The sequence below is a fragment of the Cyprinus carpio genome, chromosome A11 (assembly GCF_018340385.1).
Source record: "Cyprinus carpio isolate SPL01 chromosome A11, ASM1834038v1, whole genome shotgun sequence".
NCBI lineage: Eukaryota > Metazoa > Chordata > Actinopteri > Cypriniformes > Cyprinidae > Cyprinus > Cyprinus carpio.
This window is the reverse complement of record NC_056582.1, coordinates 24,393,870-24,413,303: the sequence shown is the minus strand read 5'-3', so window position 1 is coordinate 24,413,303 and position 19,434 is coordinate 24,393,870. Positions and strand designations below refer to the sequence as shown.

The 19,434-nt window shown below is 30.4% G+C and overlaps 1 protein-coding gene across 6 annotated transcripts; it reads right to left on the bottom strand.

Annotated features, from left to right (window-relative positions):
- Positions 1 to 630: 630 nt before the first annotated feature.
- On the bottom strand, positions 631 to 19,234 carry LOC109098372 (equilibrative nucleoside transporter 1-like). 6 transcript variants are annotated; one of them, XM_042766897.1, is made up of 14 exons: positions 19,112 to 19,181; positions 17,150 to 17,245; positions 9,851 to 9,923; positions 9,495 to 9,576; positions 9,182 to 9,351; positions 8,144 to 8,283; positions 7,930 to 8,064; positions 7,173 to 7,270; positions 7,005 to 7,086; positions 6,862 to 6,929; positions 5,127 to 5,235; positions 3,907 to 3,992; positions 3,232 to 3,431; positions 631 to 1,113 (listed from the first exon to the last, which is right to left on the bottom strand). In XM_042766897.1, the coding sequence occupies exons 3-14, from the start codon at positions 9,874 to 9,876 to the stop codon at positions 999 to 1,001; spliced, it is 1,311 nt and encodes a 436-aa protein (XP_042622831.1). In that variant the 5' UTR covers positions 9,877 to 9,923; positions 17,150 to 17,245; positions 19,112 to 19,181; the 3' UTR covers positions 631 to 998. The 6 variants fall into 6 exon arrangements, with proteins under 6 accessions (XP_042622831.1, XP_042622832.1, XP_042622829.1 ...); XM_042766898.1 differs by lacking the exon at positions 17,150 to 17,245 and having other exon boundaries at positions 19,112 to 19,234; XM_042766895.1 differs by lacking the exon at positions 19,112 to 19,181 and having other exon boundaries at positions 17,150 to 17,578.
- Positions 19,235 to 19,434: the final 200 nt, after the last annotated feature.

Sequence of the window (19,434 nt, the reverse complement as noted above, 5' to 3'; positions counted from 1 at the left end):
GTCTTAAATGTTGCTCTCGTGCAAATATATCTTTAAGGAAACTATGATAAAAACTCACAATCAGATTAAAGAAATAGTTTACATCCAAAAACTCATTATGACACAAGTAAATAATGACTTTGGGTGAACTATTAATTCAAAATATATTAAAACAAGTATTGAACAAAACAAAAACAATGGTTTGTACGTACTATTTTTTAATTTCTTTTGAAATATAATTGGGTCAGTAATTGGTTTTTTTATATTTTTTTATGTTTCTGGAAGAAGTCTCTTCTGCTCACCAAGGCTGCATATATGTGATCAAAAATACTGTAAAAACAGTGATATATTTTTACAATTTAAAATATCTGTTTTCCATGCGAATATATAACAAATTATTATTTATTTCTGTGATCAAAGCTGAATTTTCAGCATCATTACTTTAGTCTTCAGTGTCATATGATCCTTCAGAAATCATTCTAATATGCTGATTTGCTGCTCAAGAAACATTTCTGATTATTGTCAATGTTAAAAACAGTGCTATTTTTTCTTTTTTTTTTGTGGAAACTGATACATATTGCTTTTGAGGATTCTTTGATGAATAGAAAGTTGAATAGGTCAGCATTTATTTGAAATAGAAATCTTTTTGTAAAATTATAAATGTCTTTACTGTTACTTTTGATCAATTTAATGCATCCTTGCTGAATTAAACTATTAAATTCTTAAAAAAATAAAATAAAAAATGACTGACTCCAAACTTTTGAACAGTTGTGTAGGCTTAAAGTTCTTTACATTATGTGCAATAAAATATAGTATTTAAGACTCAAAGCATCCAGCATCAGTGAATCTGTGAACTCTCCGCTCAAGTTCAGGTCTTGATGTTGAAGTCACGCTGATGTTTTGAGTTTGTTCTGTATGGAGGGTAGCTCTGGACCTTCATATGACTGTAGCATGTGAGAACAGCTGTAAGGCTCATTCAGTCTCATCTCTGTCCAGAGTGCTGATTGTGTCGTGAGACTTCAGACGAGCGCTCGAAACAGAAACGACAGAGACGCTCCGAGAGCGAGACCAAGAGACAGGAAGAAGGCCATGATCGATAGACGAGCGCTCGAAACCTCGCTCGCATCCACCTTCCTGTCAACAAAACAAAAAATATGCACAGAGGTGATTGGATCTATTGTAAAAATGAATATTGTTTTAAGAACCATGGCCTCAAGATGACTTAAAATGATTTAAAATAAGCTAAAACATTTAAAATCAAGATATTTCTTATTTTAATTCACTCCCTCAACAATTTTCCTTGAGAACCTGGATTAGTTTTGGAAAATGGGAGAATATAGATATTAATAAAACTGTACACTTTAGTGTATGTAAGTGTTACTGAAGTTGAGGAGAAAACTATTAAAAATATGTACTGTAATTGAAATATACAGACGCAAATAGATAAAGTGCAGTGATAAAATCAGTTTGAATGATATATCAACAAACCCCTCAGTAAAAACCTTCAGAATATAGATAGGAATAAAACTGTAAATTTTGGAGTATGTAAGTGATGGAGAAAACTTTTAAAGATTGTATTGTAATTGAAATCTACAGAGGCAAATAGATAAAACGCATTAAAAAACAGGCTACTGATATATGAATAAATCTCTGTGTAAAAATTCAGAATATAGATAGGAATAAAACTGTAAATTTTGGAGTATGTAAGTGCTGCTGAAGTGATGGAGAAAACTTTTAAAGATTGTATTGTAATTGAAATCTACAGAGGCAAATAGATAAAACTCAATAAAAAAACAGGCTACTGATATATGAATAAATCTCTCAGTAAAAACCTTCAGAATATAGATAGGAATAAAACTGTAAATTTTGGAGTATGTAAGTGCTGCTGAAGTGATGGAGAATTTTTTTGAAGTTGTTGTTGTTTTGATATATAGAGGGGAATATATATAAAGCGATAAAAAAACAGGCTACTGATATATGAATAAATCTCTCAGTAAAAACCTTCAGAATATAGATAGGAATAAAACTGTAAATTTTGGAGTATGGAAGTGCTGCTGAAGTGATGGAGAAAACTTTTAAAGACGTTATTGTAATTGAAATATACAGAGGCAAATATATCAAAATGCAATAATAAAACTATGTGAATGATATATGAACAAATCCTTCAGTAAAACCTTCAGAATATAAATAGGAATAAAACTGTAAATTTTGGAGTGTGTAAGTGCTGGTGAAGTGATGGAGAAAACTTTTAAAGATTGTATTGTAATTGAAATCTACAAAGGCAAATAGATAAAATGCAATAAAAAACAGGCTACTTATATATGAATAAATTTCTCAGTAAAAGCCTTCAGAATATAGATAGGAATAAAATGATTTAGTTTGGTGTGTGTAAGTGTTACTGAAGTGGAGGAGAAAACTTGTAAAGTTATGTACTGTAATTGAAATATACAGATGCAAATAGATAAAGTGCAGTGATAAAATCAGTGTGAATGATATATGAACAAACCCCTCAGTAAAAATCTTCAGAATATAGATGGGAATAAAACTGTTAAGTCTGGTGTATTAAAGTGCTGCTGAAGTGGAGGAAAAAAACTTTACAGCCTTAAAAGATATGTATTGTAATTTAAATCTACAGACTTAAATATATAAAGTACAATATCATAAATACTTAGATGTGTATTTTGGATGTTTCATTTCATTAGTCTTAAAGAAAATATGAAAGCAAAAAATCTCCAAAATTTAATGCCTTAAAACTTACCTAGTTAATCTCAAACGCAAATTGACTGGTTACAAAGAGTGAGAATCCTAAAGAACATTCAACTTATAAAACTTCTGGTATTTTAAATTGTTACAATTTTGTTAACTACTTATTTTATGCTACTTAATTTAAGGCAGTCCTTATTTTAATTCTATAAATTTAAAAATGGAAAAATGTTGAGAACCACTCATGATATTTTAGTATCACGGATATATTATAGGTTTTGTAAATATTTTGAATTAGATTTTATTTTTATATTTCTAATTTATATTTCTAACTAATTTTAATGTTTTTGTAAATTTGCATAATAAGTTAACGTTTTTTATACTTTCAGTTAATTTTTATTTCAAGTTATGAAAGTGTTTTAGGGTTTTAAGGTTTTAGATTTAGTTAAGATTTTTTAGATTAGATTAGATTAGATTAGATTAGATTAGTTAATGATAATAACCTGATGTGTCCTAGTAAATAAGAGTTCCATCAGTACTTCTACTCACTTGGGTCCGAAGCACATGCACAGACTCGCCAGGTATCCATTAGAAAAAGCAAAGAGGATCATGAAGCCGATGAACCAGCCGTCGTGTGAGAAGTAGATGGGTAGATTGTGGCGAGGCTTGACATTACACAGCATGAAGAGAGGGACAAAAATCACACGGGCCACTAACAGACCCGGAAGCAGCTTACTGTCTTTACCAGGCTGAGAGAGAGAAATAACAGAAAAACAAGTGTGAATAGCATAAAACTGTTTTACTATTGAATGCATTTGTGTTTTGCATTAAACAGCTGCACTGAATTTCATTGCTCAAAGTAACTAATATCCATCCAGTCATCTGTATTTATTACTGCATGTAAATCTTCCCACCTGCTGATTCTGAAATTCATATATTTGTGAACATATGCATGTTTTTTTGTGATTTATTGTTCGGAAGGATCCATGTATAATCATAAATATTTGTATGATCCACCTTAGAGGAAGATCTATCTGCAGCAATAGGAATATTATTATATTATATTAAAAATTGCATGTTAATAGAAAAGATCAGAGCAAGTGTCATTTATACAAAAGAAATGCGCTCAAACGCTTTGCAACCAACACATTTGTTAAAAAGAAGTTTGTAGAGTTTGAAAATGGAAAAATGGTGTCGAAAATTAAGTTTCATAATGTTTCTTACCCACATACAGACAGCGGTCAGACTGCGACCCAGCCAATCAAACACGTTGAACAACAGGAAACAAGACACTGGGATGAAATACAACTCTAAAAAGAGAGAATCTAGCCATTATGTACAGCAAACAAAATGTTTACATATTCAAACATTGAAATGTTTTAATATTACCATGATCTTCACAGTTTGTAAATGCATAAAGAGCAGTAGAGGATTTATGGTCTTAATATCTTTTGGATTTCATTGTTTTCATGCTTGCGCAAATAATTCACCACACAAAACACACTGTGGTTATTTGCATTAAGCATTGTTTTCCCCTGTCTTCTGTAACATTATCTGTGAAAGCTTATTTCTGCCATGGGATGAAATGAATGAATAAATGAATGAATCACAATTCTGACTTTTTTCTCCCAAAAAGGCAAAATATAAACTCTCAATTCTGCAATTTTTTTTTCTCAAAGCTTTTAATTGCTTTAGATCATATATCTATGTTTATATCTATAAGTGCTAAGTAAATAGTATTATTTCATTTGTTAATATTGTAGTGGGGTGATTGTTGTTCTGAGTGATGAGATTATTGTTGTTTGTTTTGTATTATGTGATCTCATTTCTGTGTATTAGGACCCCCTTGAAAACGAGATGATGCATCAAGGGGTTTATACTAAAGAATCCATTTGCATATATATAAACTCAGAGTTTATCCGGACTATAAGATATAAACTCAGAATTGCAAGAAAAAAGTTATTGCAATATGAATTTACAATATGAATTTTATATCACAATTCTGCCTTTTTTTCCTTAAAAATGTGTCAAATTTGTGAGATATAAACATATAAAAAGTCAGAATTGTGAGGGCAAATAAGTTGCCAAAAAAAATAAAAAATGGTAATTGCAAATTTATATCTCACAATTCATATTTTTTTTCTCAGAATTCCGAGATATAAACAAAGTCAAAGTCAGAATTGTGAGGTGTTAACTTGAGTTTAAAATTCATAATTCCGAATTAAAAAAAAGAAAAAAAGAAAAAAATGTCAGAATTGTGGGATAAAGAGTTGCAATTACAGTAAAAAAAAAAGCAACTTTTATCTCACAATTCATACTTTTTTTTTTTCAGAAATGTAGAGAAATAAACTTTATTTTATTCCAAAAAAAAAAAAAGCTTCCATAATAATCAGACTCATTATCAGTCTGTGAATGGTAAAGAGTCAGACTCTTTGAACTCTCACCCCACTGTCCGCCATCAGCAATAGTAGATTTAACGTCCACAGTGATGGCGGGAAAGGTGCCGATGGTGATGGTGAAGGCGAAACACACAGAGAAGGCCATTACCCAGATCTGATGAGAGAAATAAATACAAGAAAAACTCACACATTCACCTGTGCCAAACTCACTGACACAATGCCGAGAATGGTTGTGAATGGTTGCTAGAGTATTGCAATGCAGTTGCTAAAGTGTTCTGAGTGTTGTTGCTGTGCAGCTGCTAAGGTGTTCTGAGTGTGTGTTGCTATGCTAAAGTGTTCTGAGTGGTGTTGCTCTGCAGTTGCTAAGGTGTTCTGAGTGTTGTTGCTGTGCAGCTGCTAAGGTGTTCTGAGCATTGTTGCTCTGCAGTTGCTAAGGTGTTCTGAGTGTTGTTTCTATGCTAAAGTGTTCTGAGTGTTGTTGCTCTGCAGTTGCTAAGGTGTTCTGAGTGTTGTTGCTGTGCAGTTGCTAAGGTGTTCTGAGTGTTGTTGCTATGCAGTTGCTAAGGTGTTCTGAGTGTTGTTGCTATGCAGCTGCTAAAGTGTTCTGAGTGTTGTTGCTATGCAGTTGCTAAAGTGTTCTGAGTGTTGTTGCTCTGCAGTTGCTAAAGTGTTCTGAGTGTTGTTGCTGTGCAGCTGCTAAGGTGTTCTGAGTGTTGTGTGCTCTGCAGTTGCTAAGGTGTTCTGAGTGTTGTTGCTGTGCAGGTGCTAAGGTGTTTCTGAGTGTTGTTGCCATGCAGTTGCTAAGGTGTTCTGAGTGTTGTTGCCATGCAGTTGCTAAAGTGTTCTGAGTGTTGTTGCTGTGCAGCTGCTAAGGTGTTCTGAGTGTTGTTGCTATGCAGTTGCTAAGGTGTTCTGAGTGTTGTTGCTCTGCAGTTGCTAAGGTGTTCTGAGTGTTGTTGCTGTGCAGCTGCTAAGGTGTTCTGAGTGTTGTTGCCATGCAGTTGCTAAAGTGTTCTGAGTATTGTTGCTATGCAGTTTCTAAGGTGTTCTGAGTGTTGTTGCTATGCAGTTGCTAAGGTGTTCTGAGTGTTGTTGCTGTGCAGCTGCTAAGGTGTTCTGAGTGTTGTTGCCATGCAGTTGCTAAGGTGTTCTGAGTGTTGTTGCCATGCAGTTGCTAAAGTGTTCTGAGTATTGTTGCCATGCAGTTTCTAAGGTGTTCTGAGTGTTGTTGCCATGCAGTTGCTAAGGTGTTCTGAGTGTTGTTGCCATGCAGTTGCTAAAGTGTTCTGAGTGTTGTTGCTATGCAGTTTCTAAGGTGTTCTGAGTGTTGTTGCCATGCAGTTGTTAAGGTGTTCTGAGTGTTGTTGCTATGCAGTTGCCATTGTTTTCTGCATGTTGTTGCTATGCAGTTGCTAAAGTGTTCTGAGTGTTGTTGCTGTGCAGCTGCTAAGGTGTTGTTGCTATGCAGAACTAAGGTGTTCTGAGTGTTGTTGCCATGCAGTTGCTAAAGTGTTCTGAGTGTTGTTCCTATGCAGTTTCTAAGGTGTTCTGAGTGTTGTTGCTATGCAGTTGCTAAAGTGTTCTGAGTGTTGTTGCTATGCAGTTGCCATTGTTTTCTGCATGTTGTTGCTATGCAGTTGCTAAGGTGTTCTGAGTGTTGTTGCTGTGCAGCTGCTAAGGTGTTGTTGCTATGCAGTTGCTAAAGTGTTCTGAGTATTGTTGCTATGCAGTTGACATGGTGTTCTGGGTGTTGTTGCTATGCAGTTGCCATGGTGTTTACTTTCTTAAAGATGACCAGTATGGATGGTGTTTGTTTGTCGTCACCGCCAGTGCTCTTCTGCCGCTCATCTACAGACAGTTCAACTTTAAAACAGGTTTTTGACTGATATTCAGAGCTTTTGATGTGAATTTTTGTGACGTCACCTGTCTTCAGAAGATCCATCTTGTTCTCTTCATCCTCAGCTGGTTTGTTCTGCTGACTCTCCTGATAGTACTGAAAAAACTCCTACAGAAGACAAACAGCAAACAGACTGTAAATATTTCACTTTTTTTAATCCACGCCTTCGCTTTTTCCAGCCACTCAGATCTTACCAGTTTAGGAAGGAGAGCGTATGCTGCGATGGCGAGGGAAATAACAACACACGCTGTGATGAAGTATCCAAACGCGCTGTCGTGTATAGCAGAACCACCTGAGAGAGAAAATTAGGTTTACTGTATATAAACATTATTTTCCATCACAGAATTTATGTAATCTGATTTTAAAAATAAATAAATAAATAAATAACAAATAAAATTAACTTAAAATAAATTAAACAATCTTCTTCCACTTTTTAAATAAATGTTACAATATAAATATATATATATATATATATAAAAAATTCATTCATTCATTCATTCATTTAAAATGTATAGCTCAATAATTATAATTATATATTAATTATATAATAATAATAGTAATAATATATTATTTAATACATTTTAAGTTAAACAATATTCTTCCACTTTTTCATTTTTGTAAAACTCAAGGATTTTGAGAAAATAAATGTTAAAAAATAATAATAATAATAAATAATATCATATTATATTGTATTAAAATTTGAAATTCAGATTTCTTTTTGAAAAAACAATGGCTTTGTTTTAGGTCACTTGCATTTATGAGTATATAAATGATTACCCTTGAAAATGTGATGCTAGTATTTTTAGGTGCTTATATTTATTCTTCAATTTGAAAAGTGTTATTTGAGTTGTGAAGTGTGTCTTGCACCACAGATTTCCGTTGCATTATTGAAACGAGACTTTGAGCTGAAGTGATTTGTTTGTGGTGATTGTACTGTAATTTTGGACTCACTGGCGATGGCGCAGATCATGGATAAAGCAGCGAAGGTTCCTGCGAGTCCCTGTCCGCTCATGATGGGTGTGGTGTAGGATGCTGGCAGGAGTCCGGCCATCCCGAACAGACTTCCCTGAAGAACCGCTCCGAATGCTGGGAACAAATACATCAAAGATCAAATGACATTTACAACCCGTTCTGCTTCCGTAATGCATTTGTTGTAGAGACTCACAGTTAATGCAGATGATTTTAATCATGGTGATGATGAAGAACGGCAGTGGCTCCAAATCTACTTTCACCAGGATGGCAGTGAGCAGAAACACCAGCAGAATAGCCGTCAGACTCCCTGCGATCCGAATCTTCTGAGGGATTCTGCAGATTCAATCACAGTCCAGAAAATTATTGAGAACAGGTCTGCCTCATAATTTACCCCAAAATCAGATGGAAAAGAATCAAAAAAATTATTATCCTTAAAGAAAACCAAGCATTTTTATTTTATTTTATTTTATTTTATTTTATTTTATTTTATTTTATTTTATTTTATTTTATTTTATTTTATGTATTTTTTTATTTTTATTTTATTTTAAGAGAATTTGGAGGTAAACTGTGTTTAATTCCCATGAAAATAATTTAAATGTACAATATATATAGTCATTTAATAATAAATAAAATATTTATAAATAAGGAAATAAAAATATGTTTACATTTTATTTTTTATAAAAATAATTTTATTTAATTTGTTTTGTTTTTTTATTTTTAATTTAATTGAATTGTTATATTTTCCTATGAATAAATAAATCATATTTAATCAATAAAAATACTTATTTAAATAAACAAATATATTTATTGAAATAAACACAAATATCTATTTAAATTAATAAAATATATATGTACATGTATTTATTTATTTATTTTAATAAATTAATAGTTTTGTTTATTGTTATCTAGCTAAATCAGTAAAAAATATATATTTAAATAAATATTTATTAAAATGAAAATATTTAATAAAATATATTTTTTTAAATAACTAAATAAAAATATCTAAGTAAATACAAAATCATTCAAATAAATATATTTACAAATAAATAAATGAATATATGTTTTTTTTTTCCAAATAAATATGTAAACAAACTTTTCTAAAACAGGATTCATTTTCTTTAAGCATACTAATTTCTCATTTTCTTTCTTTTGACTTCTGGATAAAATAACTGTAGAAAGCCACAGTTAATGAATGGGTGAACTCATGTCAGTGTGGATGGTTCAGTCTGACCTCTGGTGAAGCACTGAGTTGAGGCAGGTGAAGACCAGCAGAGGAACCATCGCACACAGCGTCATCACATTATTAAACTTGGCCTGTAAGACGCTCCGGGAGTCTTCTTCAGTCGCGTTGGCTGAGAAATTAGCTTCACTTAAGGGGTCCCCAAGACGACTAGTGAAATACTACAAGATAAACAGATGAAAAAAGGAGGATGTAACTCTTGCTTTTGCAACACTTTGTCAGCATTTCTGGTAGTCTATGGCAAAAACTAACCCCAGATGTACAACTTCACACGAAAATGTGACGCAAAACATAAAGTGCTTACCATAGTGGCTGTCATAAAGAAATTCCACGGCAGCAGCGTTCCCAACCCCAACATGAAGAAAATCAACCACACGCCATTATATCTGTCACGAGAAGAGGAATGTTTAAATGCTGTTGAAGCAATCTTCACATCAGGTTTCTTGGTTCTATGAAGCACCAGAGCAAAGATAGTTCTCTAAAAAAACAACAAAAACCCCAACTGACTCAAACATTTCTCCGCACATCTGGTGTGACTCTTGAGCAGATGCAAACTTGGATTCAGCATTTTGAAAGTTTCTTTGCTCTTGTTATCTGATTCAGAGCGGCTGCAGAAGAGCGAGATATTAACTGATGCTCATGCTTTGATGTTAAACTCACTTGTCTTTGGGCACCTGAGGGTCCATGTCTGTGAGATTCACTGTAATGAGACGGGATTTTACTGTTCAAGCACCTGGAAGAAACACAGACATGTTGAGATACATGAGATATATATATATATGACTTTGGACCACAAAACCAGTCGTAAGGGTAAATTTTTCGAAATTGTTTTTAGTAATTGATATTAATGCTTAATATGTAATCTGTATATTTATTTTCTCCATGTTAGGAGGATAATATTTGGCTGAGATACAACTATTTGAAAATCTGGAATCTGAGGGAGCAAAAAAATCTAAATATAATATTGAGAAAATCATCTTTAAAGTTGTTCAAAAGAAGCTCTTAGCATTGCATATTACTAATCAAAATTACGTTTTTATATATTCACGGTAGGAAATTTACAAAATAACTTAATGGAACATAATCGTTACTTAATATCCTAATGATTTTTCGCATTAAAGAAAAATAAATAATTTTGACCCATACAATGTATTATTGGCTATTGCTACAAATATACCCCAGAGACTTAAGACTACTTTTGTGCTCCAGGGTCACACACACACACACACATATATCCGATTGGTCTCGCGAGAAGGTGACGATATCCTCGTGCAGACTTTTCAGATATATTTTACATTACACTGGCCCTTTCACCAGTGTGTAATGTAAGGTATGTAAGATGTTATTTTCACATCAGGCAAGTGGCCGCATGATAAGCAGGAAAATTACGCAGTTAAGTCTTTATCCAGTCATAAAAACAGAATTCACATTTTAACGTGGAAAGTCACGGAATTTCTCATATTTTGAATTAATTAACCAAAAGTAGGTCATTACACTTAAATCAAATCACTACATGGACTAGTATCTGTAAAAATAAAGCCGCAAAAGTTGATTTAAATATGAATCCTGCATGTTCTGTGTGTCTCTGTAATGAATTGCGCAGAAGCGCAGCACACACACACACACACACACACACACACACTAAAGCGCGTGTATTTAAAAGAATAATCACACAACATTTCTTCCATGTTTTAATTTTAATTGTTAATCCCTTTTGTTTGCCAAAAAAATAAAGTTTGCTTAAATTTCAATAATTAAATGATAAATGATGAAATTGATGTTTTATGCCTTCATTTGATAAGTTTTGTTATGCATTCAAATAGTTAGACATGCTAAAACACAGAATTTGGTAACAATAAAAATTTAAATAATATGGTGAGAAAAAATTAAACATTTCAAAGGGCCTTAAACATGTATTTTTTGTTAAACTTTTAATAAATTGATGTGAAAATGTTATATGGAATTATATTTTTTTTATTAAAGTGGAAATCAGTTAACTAAATAATAAACTTGACTGACTGCTACTTTAAAGGGATATTATTTGTGTTGTTTATTATTTATTTTTATGTATACTATATAATTTTGTGCAATTACTTGCCTGTCAGTTGAGTTTGTGGCAAAACCTTAGGTTTTTATTAACTATTATGTTAATAGATGTTTCATTTCATAAAGTACAATTGCATTTTGTGTTTTTCAGTTAAATAAAAGACCAATTTTCCCTAAATATATTTCATCATTGAGGTTTTTTAAAAAAAGTTTAAAATCTCATCTCTTCTCGTTCTCGTGAACCCATTCTCGTCTCGTCTCGTGGGATAAGTGTCTCCCCTAATATATATATATATATATAATGAGTAAACAGAGTTTAATGAAAAATTATAAATTATATATATATATATATATATATATATATATATAATGCAAGAATATAAAAAGTTATTTCTAAATTTAAGTCTAAACTACACACTGAAATAAATAATAAATAAATAAATAGTGTTAAAAAATATTATAAAAAGGTATTCAGCATTATATATAAACATTACGAAAAAGAAAATAATGAATAAATACCATATATAATGTTAGAAAATAAACAAAGTTATTTCTAAGTTTAAAACTAAACTCCATGTGAAAATGTACTAATTAATTAATTAGTATTAAATGTATTGTAAAAAAGTATTGTAAGTATTATATAGTATTGAAAACAAGAAATGTTTTCTTATATTTGCAAAGTACAAATAATGAATAAATACCATAATTCAAGAATATAAACAAAGTTATTTATAAATTTAAATCTACCTAAAAACAAGAATAAACAAACTAATAAATAAATCAAATTAAAAATCTACAATTTAGTATTTTCTCTATTTTTATTTATGGATGAAATCTGACTTTGATATTTTAACAGTTAACTGGACCTTTGTTATGTACTGTAAATATAGGCATCATAATAATATTACGTAAAATAAAAATATAGAATAATGAGCCCATACCATATACCATACATGAGTATAAACAAAACTTTAATTGACAGTTATTTCATTAGTTTTAATCTAAACTGAACATGAATATAAACACAAATGAATAAACAGTCTTCATTTTTTAATGCAAACTATATTTTTCTTTCTTTTGATTTGGAAAGTCACAGTGAACTGAACCTCTGCAATGTACTGTAAGTACAAGAATCATAATTATAATTACCTTAAAAAATAGAATGATGAATATGTGCCATATATCATGCAAGAATATAAACCAAACTTTCAAAGCATTTCATAAGTTTAAATCTAAAGTAAAAACGAGACTAAAGAGTTTCACAATCACTGGAAATAATTCCAATAAAAAAGTGAAGTGAAATACTTACTGACACTCACATGCAACACTTGTTGAACACTAAGAGCACTAATGCAGTTCTGCTTTAAACAGCTGCAGGAGACCCAACTAGAGCCCTAACAGAGTGGCTCCGCCCTCAGCCTGTGTGACCCCGCCCCTTCATGCATTTGCAATGAGGAGCTGCAGGGTTTTTTCACTGATAGTGCGGCTTATCTGAGTGTCTGCACTAGCAACACCAAGAAAACACAACTGAAACACGTCTGCAAAACAACAGAAACCACTCAAATTAAACTCAGTGGGAAATTCCTCAACAATGGCGCACAATGTTCAGAAGAAATAAAAAGTAAATTAATTATTAACTAAATAATCAATTCATTTACACTAATAACATTTTTAATATTTATATTAATAATATGTTTATTTATAATATAAATTAATTAATATAAATATTCAAAGGTTTGACATTAATATAATATACATTACAATTTAGAATTTATTTATAAACATTTTATAAAATATTAATAAAATAAAATTGAAAAATAATTCTAATAAAAGTTTGATATATTAATATAATTTATATTTTTTTTTTCATAAAATGTATAATTTTAAATTTAAAAAAATAAAGAAATATTTTTTCATTTTATTTAATATTTATATGAATATTATATATTTGTTATAATAATGTAATGGGATTATTAAAGTTTTTGAGTTTTGTATTTTGTATTGTGAAATGAAAATTAAGCATGGAGACTTGTTGCAGCACTTAAACCTGATAACTGTATAGACTGAGCCCCAGAAATGAAATCTATGCATCTTAAAAATGCCGAAGCATACAAAACTGATCACGAGACACAGCAGATTTGGGAAGTGAGTAATGCTGCTGGAGTTCAGCTCACGTGTGTTCGGCGAGCTCTCACACAGATGAACTTCTGCTGTAGCTGCAAACACCATCGTCCCAGAGACAGAGGCTCCAGCAGCACACACTCCTCTCCACTGCCTGCCGTCTGACCGTGAGACACAGCCTGCACCGCTGATATTAGCAGGTGGAAAGGATGGTTGTTTTTGGCCAGCGGCACATATGGCATAAGTTATGGGTAAGTTATGTATGATGGAAACCATCCAGTAATTATCCCACAGACATTTCTGCAGATAAGAGCTGACAACTTGGCAAAATCATCCACAGAAGATGTCAATTATAGCAAGCAGCACAGAGTCAGACACACCCTGGCTTTCCATGCATAGAGAGAGATATAATGCATACATATAAGCATAATGTTCATGAAATATAACAGTATTATAGTAATGCTTTAAAAATATAAATTAATATAAAAAATATTAATTGTAATCGGGTTGCTTATTAATATTAAAACTTTTTTATTAAATGTATTATTATTATTATTATTATTATTATTATTATTATTATTATTATTATTATTATTATTATTATTATTATTATTGTTGTTGTTGTTGTTGTTGTTGTCATTTAAAGATTTATTACCATACTATAATATTCACTGAATATAACAATTTAATAGTAATGTACTGTCATATTTTTTTTAAATGGATGGAGAGGTATATAATGTTATAAAAATACGATATTATTTAAAATATATATATATTTTAATTTTTAATTAGTAATTATTTAAAATATTAATAACAGTTTTTTTATTGTAATGTTTTAATGAATCATTATTAATTATTAAAAATATTACTACTAATAACTGGGTTAGTATTATTATTAAACGTAAAAAGTATATGTTATTTATTTATTTATTTTAAAAGGGAAAAAAATCACTTTTTAAAGATTTTATTATTATTTTGATATCTATTATTTTTTAATCATAGCTGTTATGGCATACCATAATATTCATTGAATATAACATCATAATAGTAATTTTATTTCTTTTTTTTTTAATCATGTATGGAGAGGTGTATGATGTTATAAAAAAAATCCCATAATATTCTTTAAAAGAAAGAAAAAGAAATATATTTATTTTTTAATTGATAATGATTAATTATATAAAAAAATATAATAGTTAATATTATTAATATTTATAATAAAACTGATAAAAGTTATTGTTTATAATAAAAGTGAGTGACAACTACAATACCGTCTGAGACACAGTTGTCAGAAACTACAAATCCCATGAGTCCATCTGTCATCAACAGAAACACGTCATGAACACATACAGCTGTTTTTTGTTACTCAAATTAATGAATGAAAAATCGTGAATGCTCTGCAGGAATCATGCTTGATGGATTTCACAACATTTATAATCAGAAGTAAGGACGTTTCGTCTTTATTTTCTCATTTCTCTTGTTTGCATGAGTGTGTTGCAGTAGTTGATGGTCTTTGACTTCCTCTAGCAGTCTGAGTTATTGTTGTAATGTGGGGTCCAGTTATGATTGCTTTATCCTCAGGAGATCTTTGATTACAATTAACTTTAGTAAAGCTGGTCGTTTAATGAGTGACAGGTGAAGCTGTGATGCTGCCCTCTAGTGCTATTAATGAATTATGCAGAAATATTTAACGATACAGAGGTATATCATGTCATAAAAATACCATTTTATATATATATATATAGGCATCTATACAGATACTGTATGACTACTTTAGACAGTTTAGCATTGCTGTGAATGTGGAGAGTTTATGTATTCCAGTGTTTTTGGTTCTCATAATATATTATCTATTATCATTTAGAATAATTTATTATTATAAAATGATAAATGAATACACGTTGCAATTGGTCCCATCCATCATCTGTAAATATGGCATGTTTTCCGCATTATTTGAAAGAGTGGTGTCTAAAAAACTAAAAAGACATTGATTGTCCTAAATGTCCCTAAAACACCAGCCTTTCAATAATATTCAATAATTTGGTGAAATATTAATTTATTCTTTTTCAGGGCTCAACAATAATGTTTTTTTGTCCTGCCAAACAAATAGTTTTGCCATTATTTTGTTTATTTTATTTTTATTATTATTTTTTTAGATTGATTTATTTATTTATAATAGGGCACCTTACACAGAGGTCACTCAGAATGAGTAACAGGAAACTTTGTCTTAGCACACAACACTAATAAACTTTTAAAGCCGGTAAGATATGCATGTAAACGAGTGTCCTGAGTGCCCTTGTACTATTTATAACAGCTGGGTACACGATCATTAAAATCCTCCACCCAGCACGGCCTTTCAGATCCTCATTCGACTCCATCTGTAAAGTCACGTATCCGGATAGAATCATTCTCACTGCGAGAAGCGACATGTTTCACAGCACAGCTGGACAGGAACACAGTCATTCTCATTAGTTTCTCCTGAACGATCATCTGCGCTCATTCTGTGAAAGAACAAGCTGGAGCTCTCGCTCACATTAACTACAGACTACACAGTAGCTGACTGAAATGTTGAGTGATGTGAGTTTTCCAATGAGTTATACACATAATATATTTAATATTATTAGTATATACATAATAATATTACATATTATATATACATTTGGTGGCAAATGAGAGACAAGAACACTTGATTAGTCGGGCCTGGTTGATATATTGTACTATCATCGCACAAAGGCTGTAAATTATTTGTAAAAAAGCCACAAAATATTTCTCTGGCCTTCCTTTTACAGAATAAAAATAGTTTGTTACTCATGAAAGATGACCGATAAATAAATCCAAGTTTTATTTCACCACAAATTCAACAGAAATAATATTTGCATAAAGAAATTTTTTTTTTTTGAGCGTTGTTTTCTTGACAATAAAGAACATTTTCAACCCAAATTTTGTCCATTATGGTAACGTAAGAAATATTTTTTATAATTTAAAAAATTTATATATATATATATATATATATATATATATATATATATATATATATATATATATATATTTATATTATTATACACACACACACACACACACACACCACACACACACACACACACACGTGTATATGTGTGTGTATATTTTTTATTAAATAAACAAATACTTTATTATTGTTATTTTCATGACAATAAAGAACATTTCACACTCAAATTGTATTCATTAAATATTAGTTTTCAATTTTTTTTATTTTAATATTTTATATAAATTGTTGTAAATGGTTTTTATTTTGTAATAGTTTTTTCCACGTTTTATTTCTATAGTGCTTTTCACAATACACATTGTTTCAAGACACTTTTGGAAATTTAGAAAAGTTATATATTTTTTTTTTTTTTTATATTTTTCTTTTTTTTTCTTTTGGTTTAGTTTTTTTTTAAGTTTTTTTTTAATTTGTTTAATGTGTTAATTTTATAACAGTAAAGCACATTTCCCACCAATTTGTTTTAATATTTTATAGAATTTAAATACATTTAATTTAATTAAATGTTTTATATATGTAAAAATGTTATTAAAATGTGTCACGAAAATGTCACAATTAAAAATTTTTTAATTGTTTTAAAAGGTGTTTTTAATACAATTTTATTTTAATTATTTTTAAAATTGTATAGTGCTTTTCACAACACATTCTTTATATTTAACATTTTTATATGTTTCAGAATTTTCTTTTGATTTACAGTATTACACGATTGAATATTTCTACACTAACACAACCAATAATAAGGTATGTCAGTGAATCAGAAACCACTCGGCTCTTACCTTTACTGAAGGGTTTTTCAGAAACTTCATTCACTAACTCCAGCACAGTTTCCAGCAGTGTTCCTGAGCGTTCACACAGACAGACGTCTGCTCTCTCTAAAAGTGCAGATCACTGTTACGCAATGTTTTGTACAGGTACATGCCTGTATCTGTCACGATGATGTCAAATTTTTGCCTGCTGTCTCAAAGAAACCAAATATTAGCTGTGTGTGAGAAAACACAAACCAGCCACGATCTGTCTGGTTACGATCAACGGCCACAGAAAGAGTTTAAACTTGTAGAAATACAGTAAAATCATTCTTTACTAAGACACGAGATGTTTAAACCAGCCTGAAGTGAAGCCTTGAACAGCTTTACTGAACGACGCATTAAAATCACAGAACATCACAATCAGGAAAAGAAACGGTTTCACTTAAAAAGCAAAGCTAATAAATCTATAGAGCTCTGTTTGTGATGCAATGCTGTTTGTCAGACTGATAGTTTAGAGAATCATTAACGTCCCATAAGGGCTGGGATTATCACTCATATCGATTAATCATTTATGCCAAATTAACAGTTTTAATTACAGTTAGAATCACACCTTCATTCAGTCTGTTCTGTTGTGGGATATTATGATTTCTGTACTCTGATGAAATGATCCACTATAGCAAAAGGCAAAAAAAAAAAAAAAAAAAACAATGGTAGTTTCAACAAGTACGTTTTTTTGTTTTCTACTTAATATAATTTTCTTAATTTTTAACATAACAGATGTGTAGCATTTTAAGCTTAACAATCACACGGAGGAGCAAAGGTGAAAATAAAAGTGATTATTTACATAGCAAAGCAATTAATGATTGTCAGAATAAATACTATCACACTTATTACAAAGCAAATAATGATAATAATAATAATAATAACTTATATTACAGCTTTCATCATGCATATTATGTTTTGTTGAGGAAGCATGAAAATGCCACAGTTATTCAGAATTATTTTTAAATATTTTTATTATTTTTTTATTTATTCTTTTCTACTTAACTTTTTTTTTTTAATTTTTAAAAACAAATGACTAGCATTTTAGGATTAAGAGTAACATAGTACAAAGATGAAAATAAATGTGGTTATTTAGATAGCAAAACAATTAATGATAATAATTAATTTTACAATTCTCATAATGCATTTTATGTTTTATTGAGAAAGCATAAAAATGCAACAGTTATTCAAAATAATTAATCTGTTATAAATTTTCATTTATGTATTTATTATTTGAAATTTATTATTTTCTACATAACATTTTTTTTTTTTAATTTTTAACAACAAATCTGTAGCTTTTTTGGCTTAAAAGTCACATGCAACAAAGATGAAAATAAATAATAATAATAACTATTAAAATTCTCAAAATGCATTTTATATTAGTGAAAAAAAAAGACAGTTATTTAAAATAATTAATTCATCTTTCATTACTTTGCTTATTTATATTTATTCTTTTTTACTAAACATTTTTAATTACATAATAGTTAATCTGTCATTTAACATTTGATATTCAGTATCATAAATTGTTTTAGAAAATATACAATATATTTGTAATATAATACTTAATATTATAATGTTATGTGTAATATATATATAATGTATACAGTATAAGTATATTAAAAATAATATAGTATTTACTTATATACTTTGTGTGTGTATATAATAGACATATTTTTAGAAATTCTATTACATAATATTATAGTATTATTAGTATTTTTAACTAATGTACTTATTTGACATCAGTGGATGACACGTGTGTCATGTCAAGAAAAAAGAAGATCAGTTTAAGGAGGCAAAGATTGCTTATATTTCACTGGTTATGACTGTTATTGTGTCAGTCATCAGTAAACCAATAATGTGCAGGATATTCTGTTCACTGACCATCTATCAACACACTCAAAACATACACTGCACAATAATAGAAAGCGTATAAAATCATAGCAGCCCTACCTGCAACGGCTGTGTGTGTGTTTGAACTCTGTTCTGCTCAGTGGAAGTTCAAAGAGCGCCAGGGCTCTTATCTGCAGGAATGCTCTCAATGAGTGAGAGTTGACCACTATCAGCAGTATTAGCCTAATCACAGCAGGGTCAAAGGTCAGCGTGAGTCGAGGGGATGTCCTGCTTTTCGTCCACTCACCGTTAGATCCACAGATTGACCTGCAGCTGCATGTCTGTAATGCTATTTGCCCTGGTTGCTAGGGTGTTTTGGGTAGTCGCTATAGGTGAAAATGATTACATGTACTGGATTCCTGATAGGATATTTCATGCATACT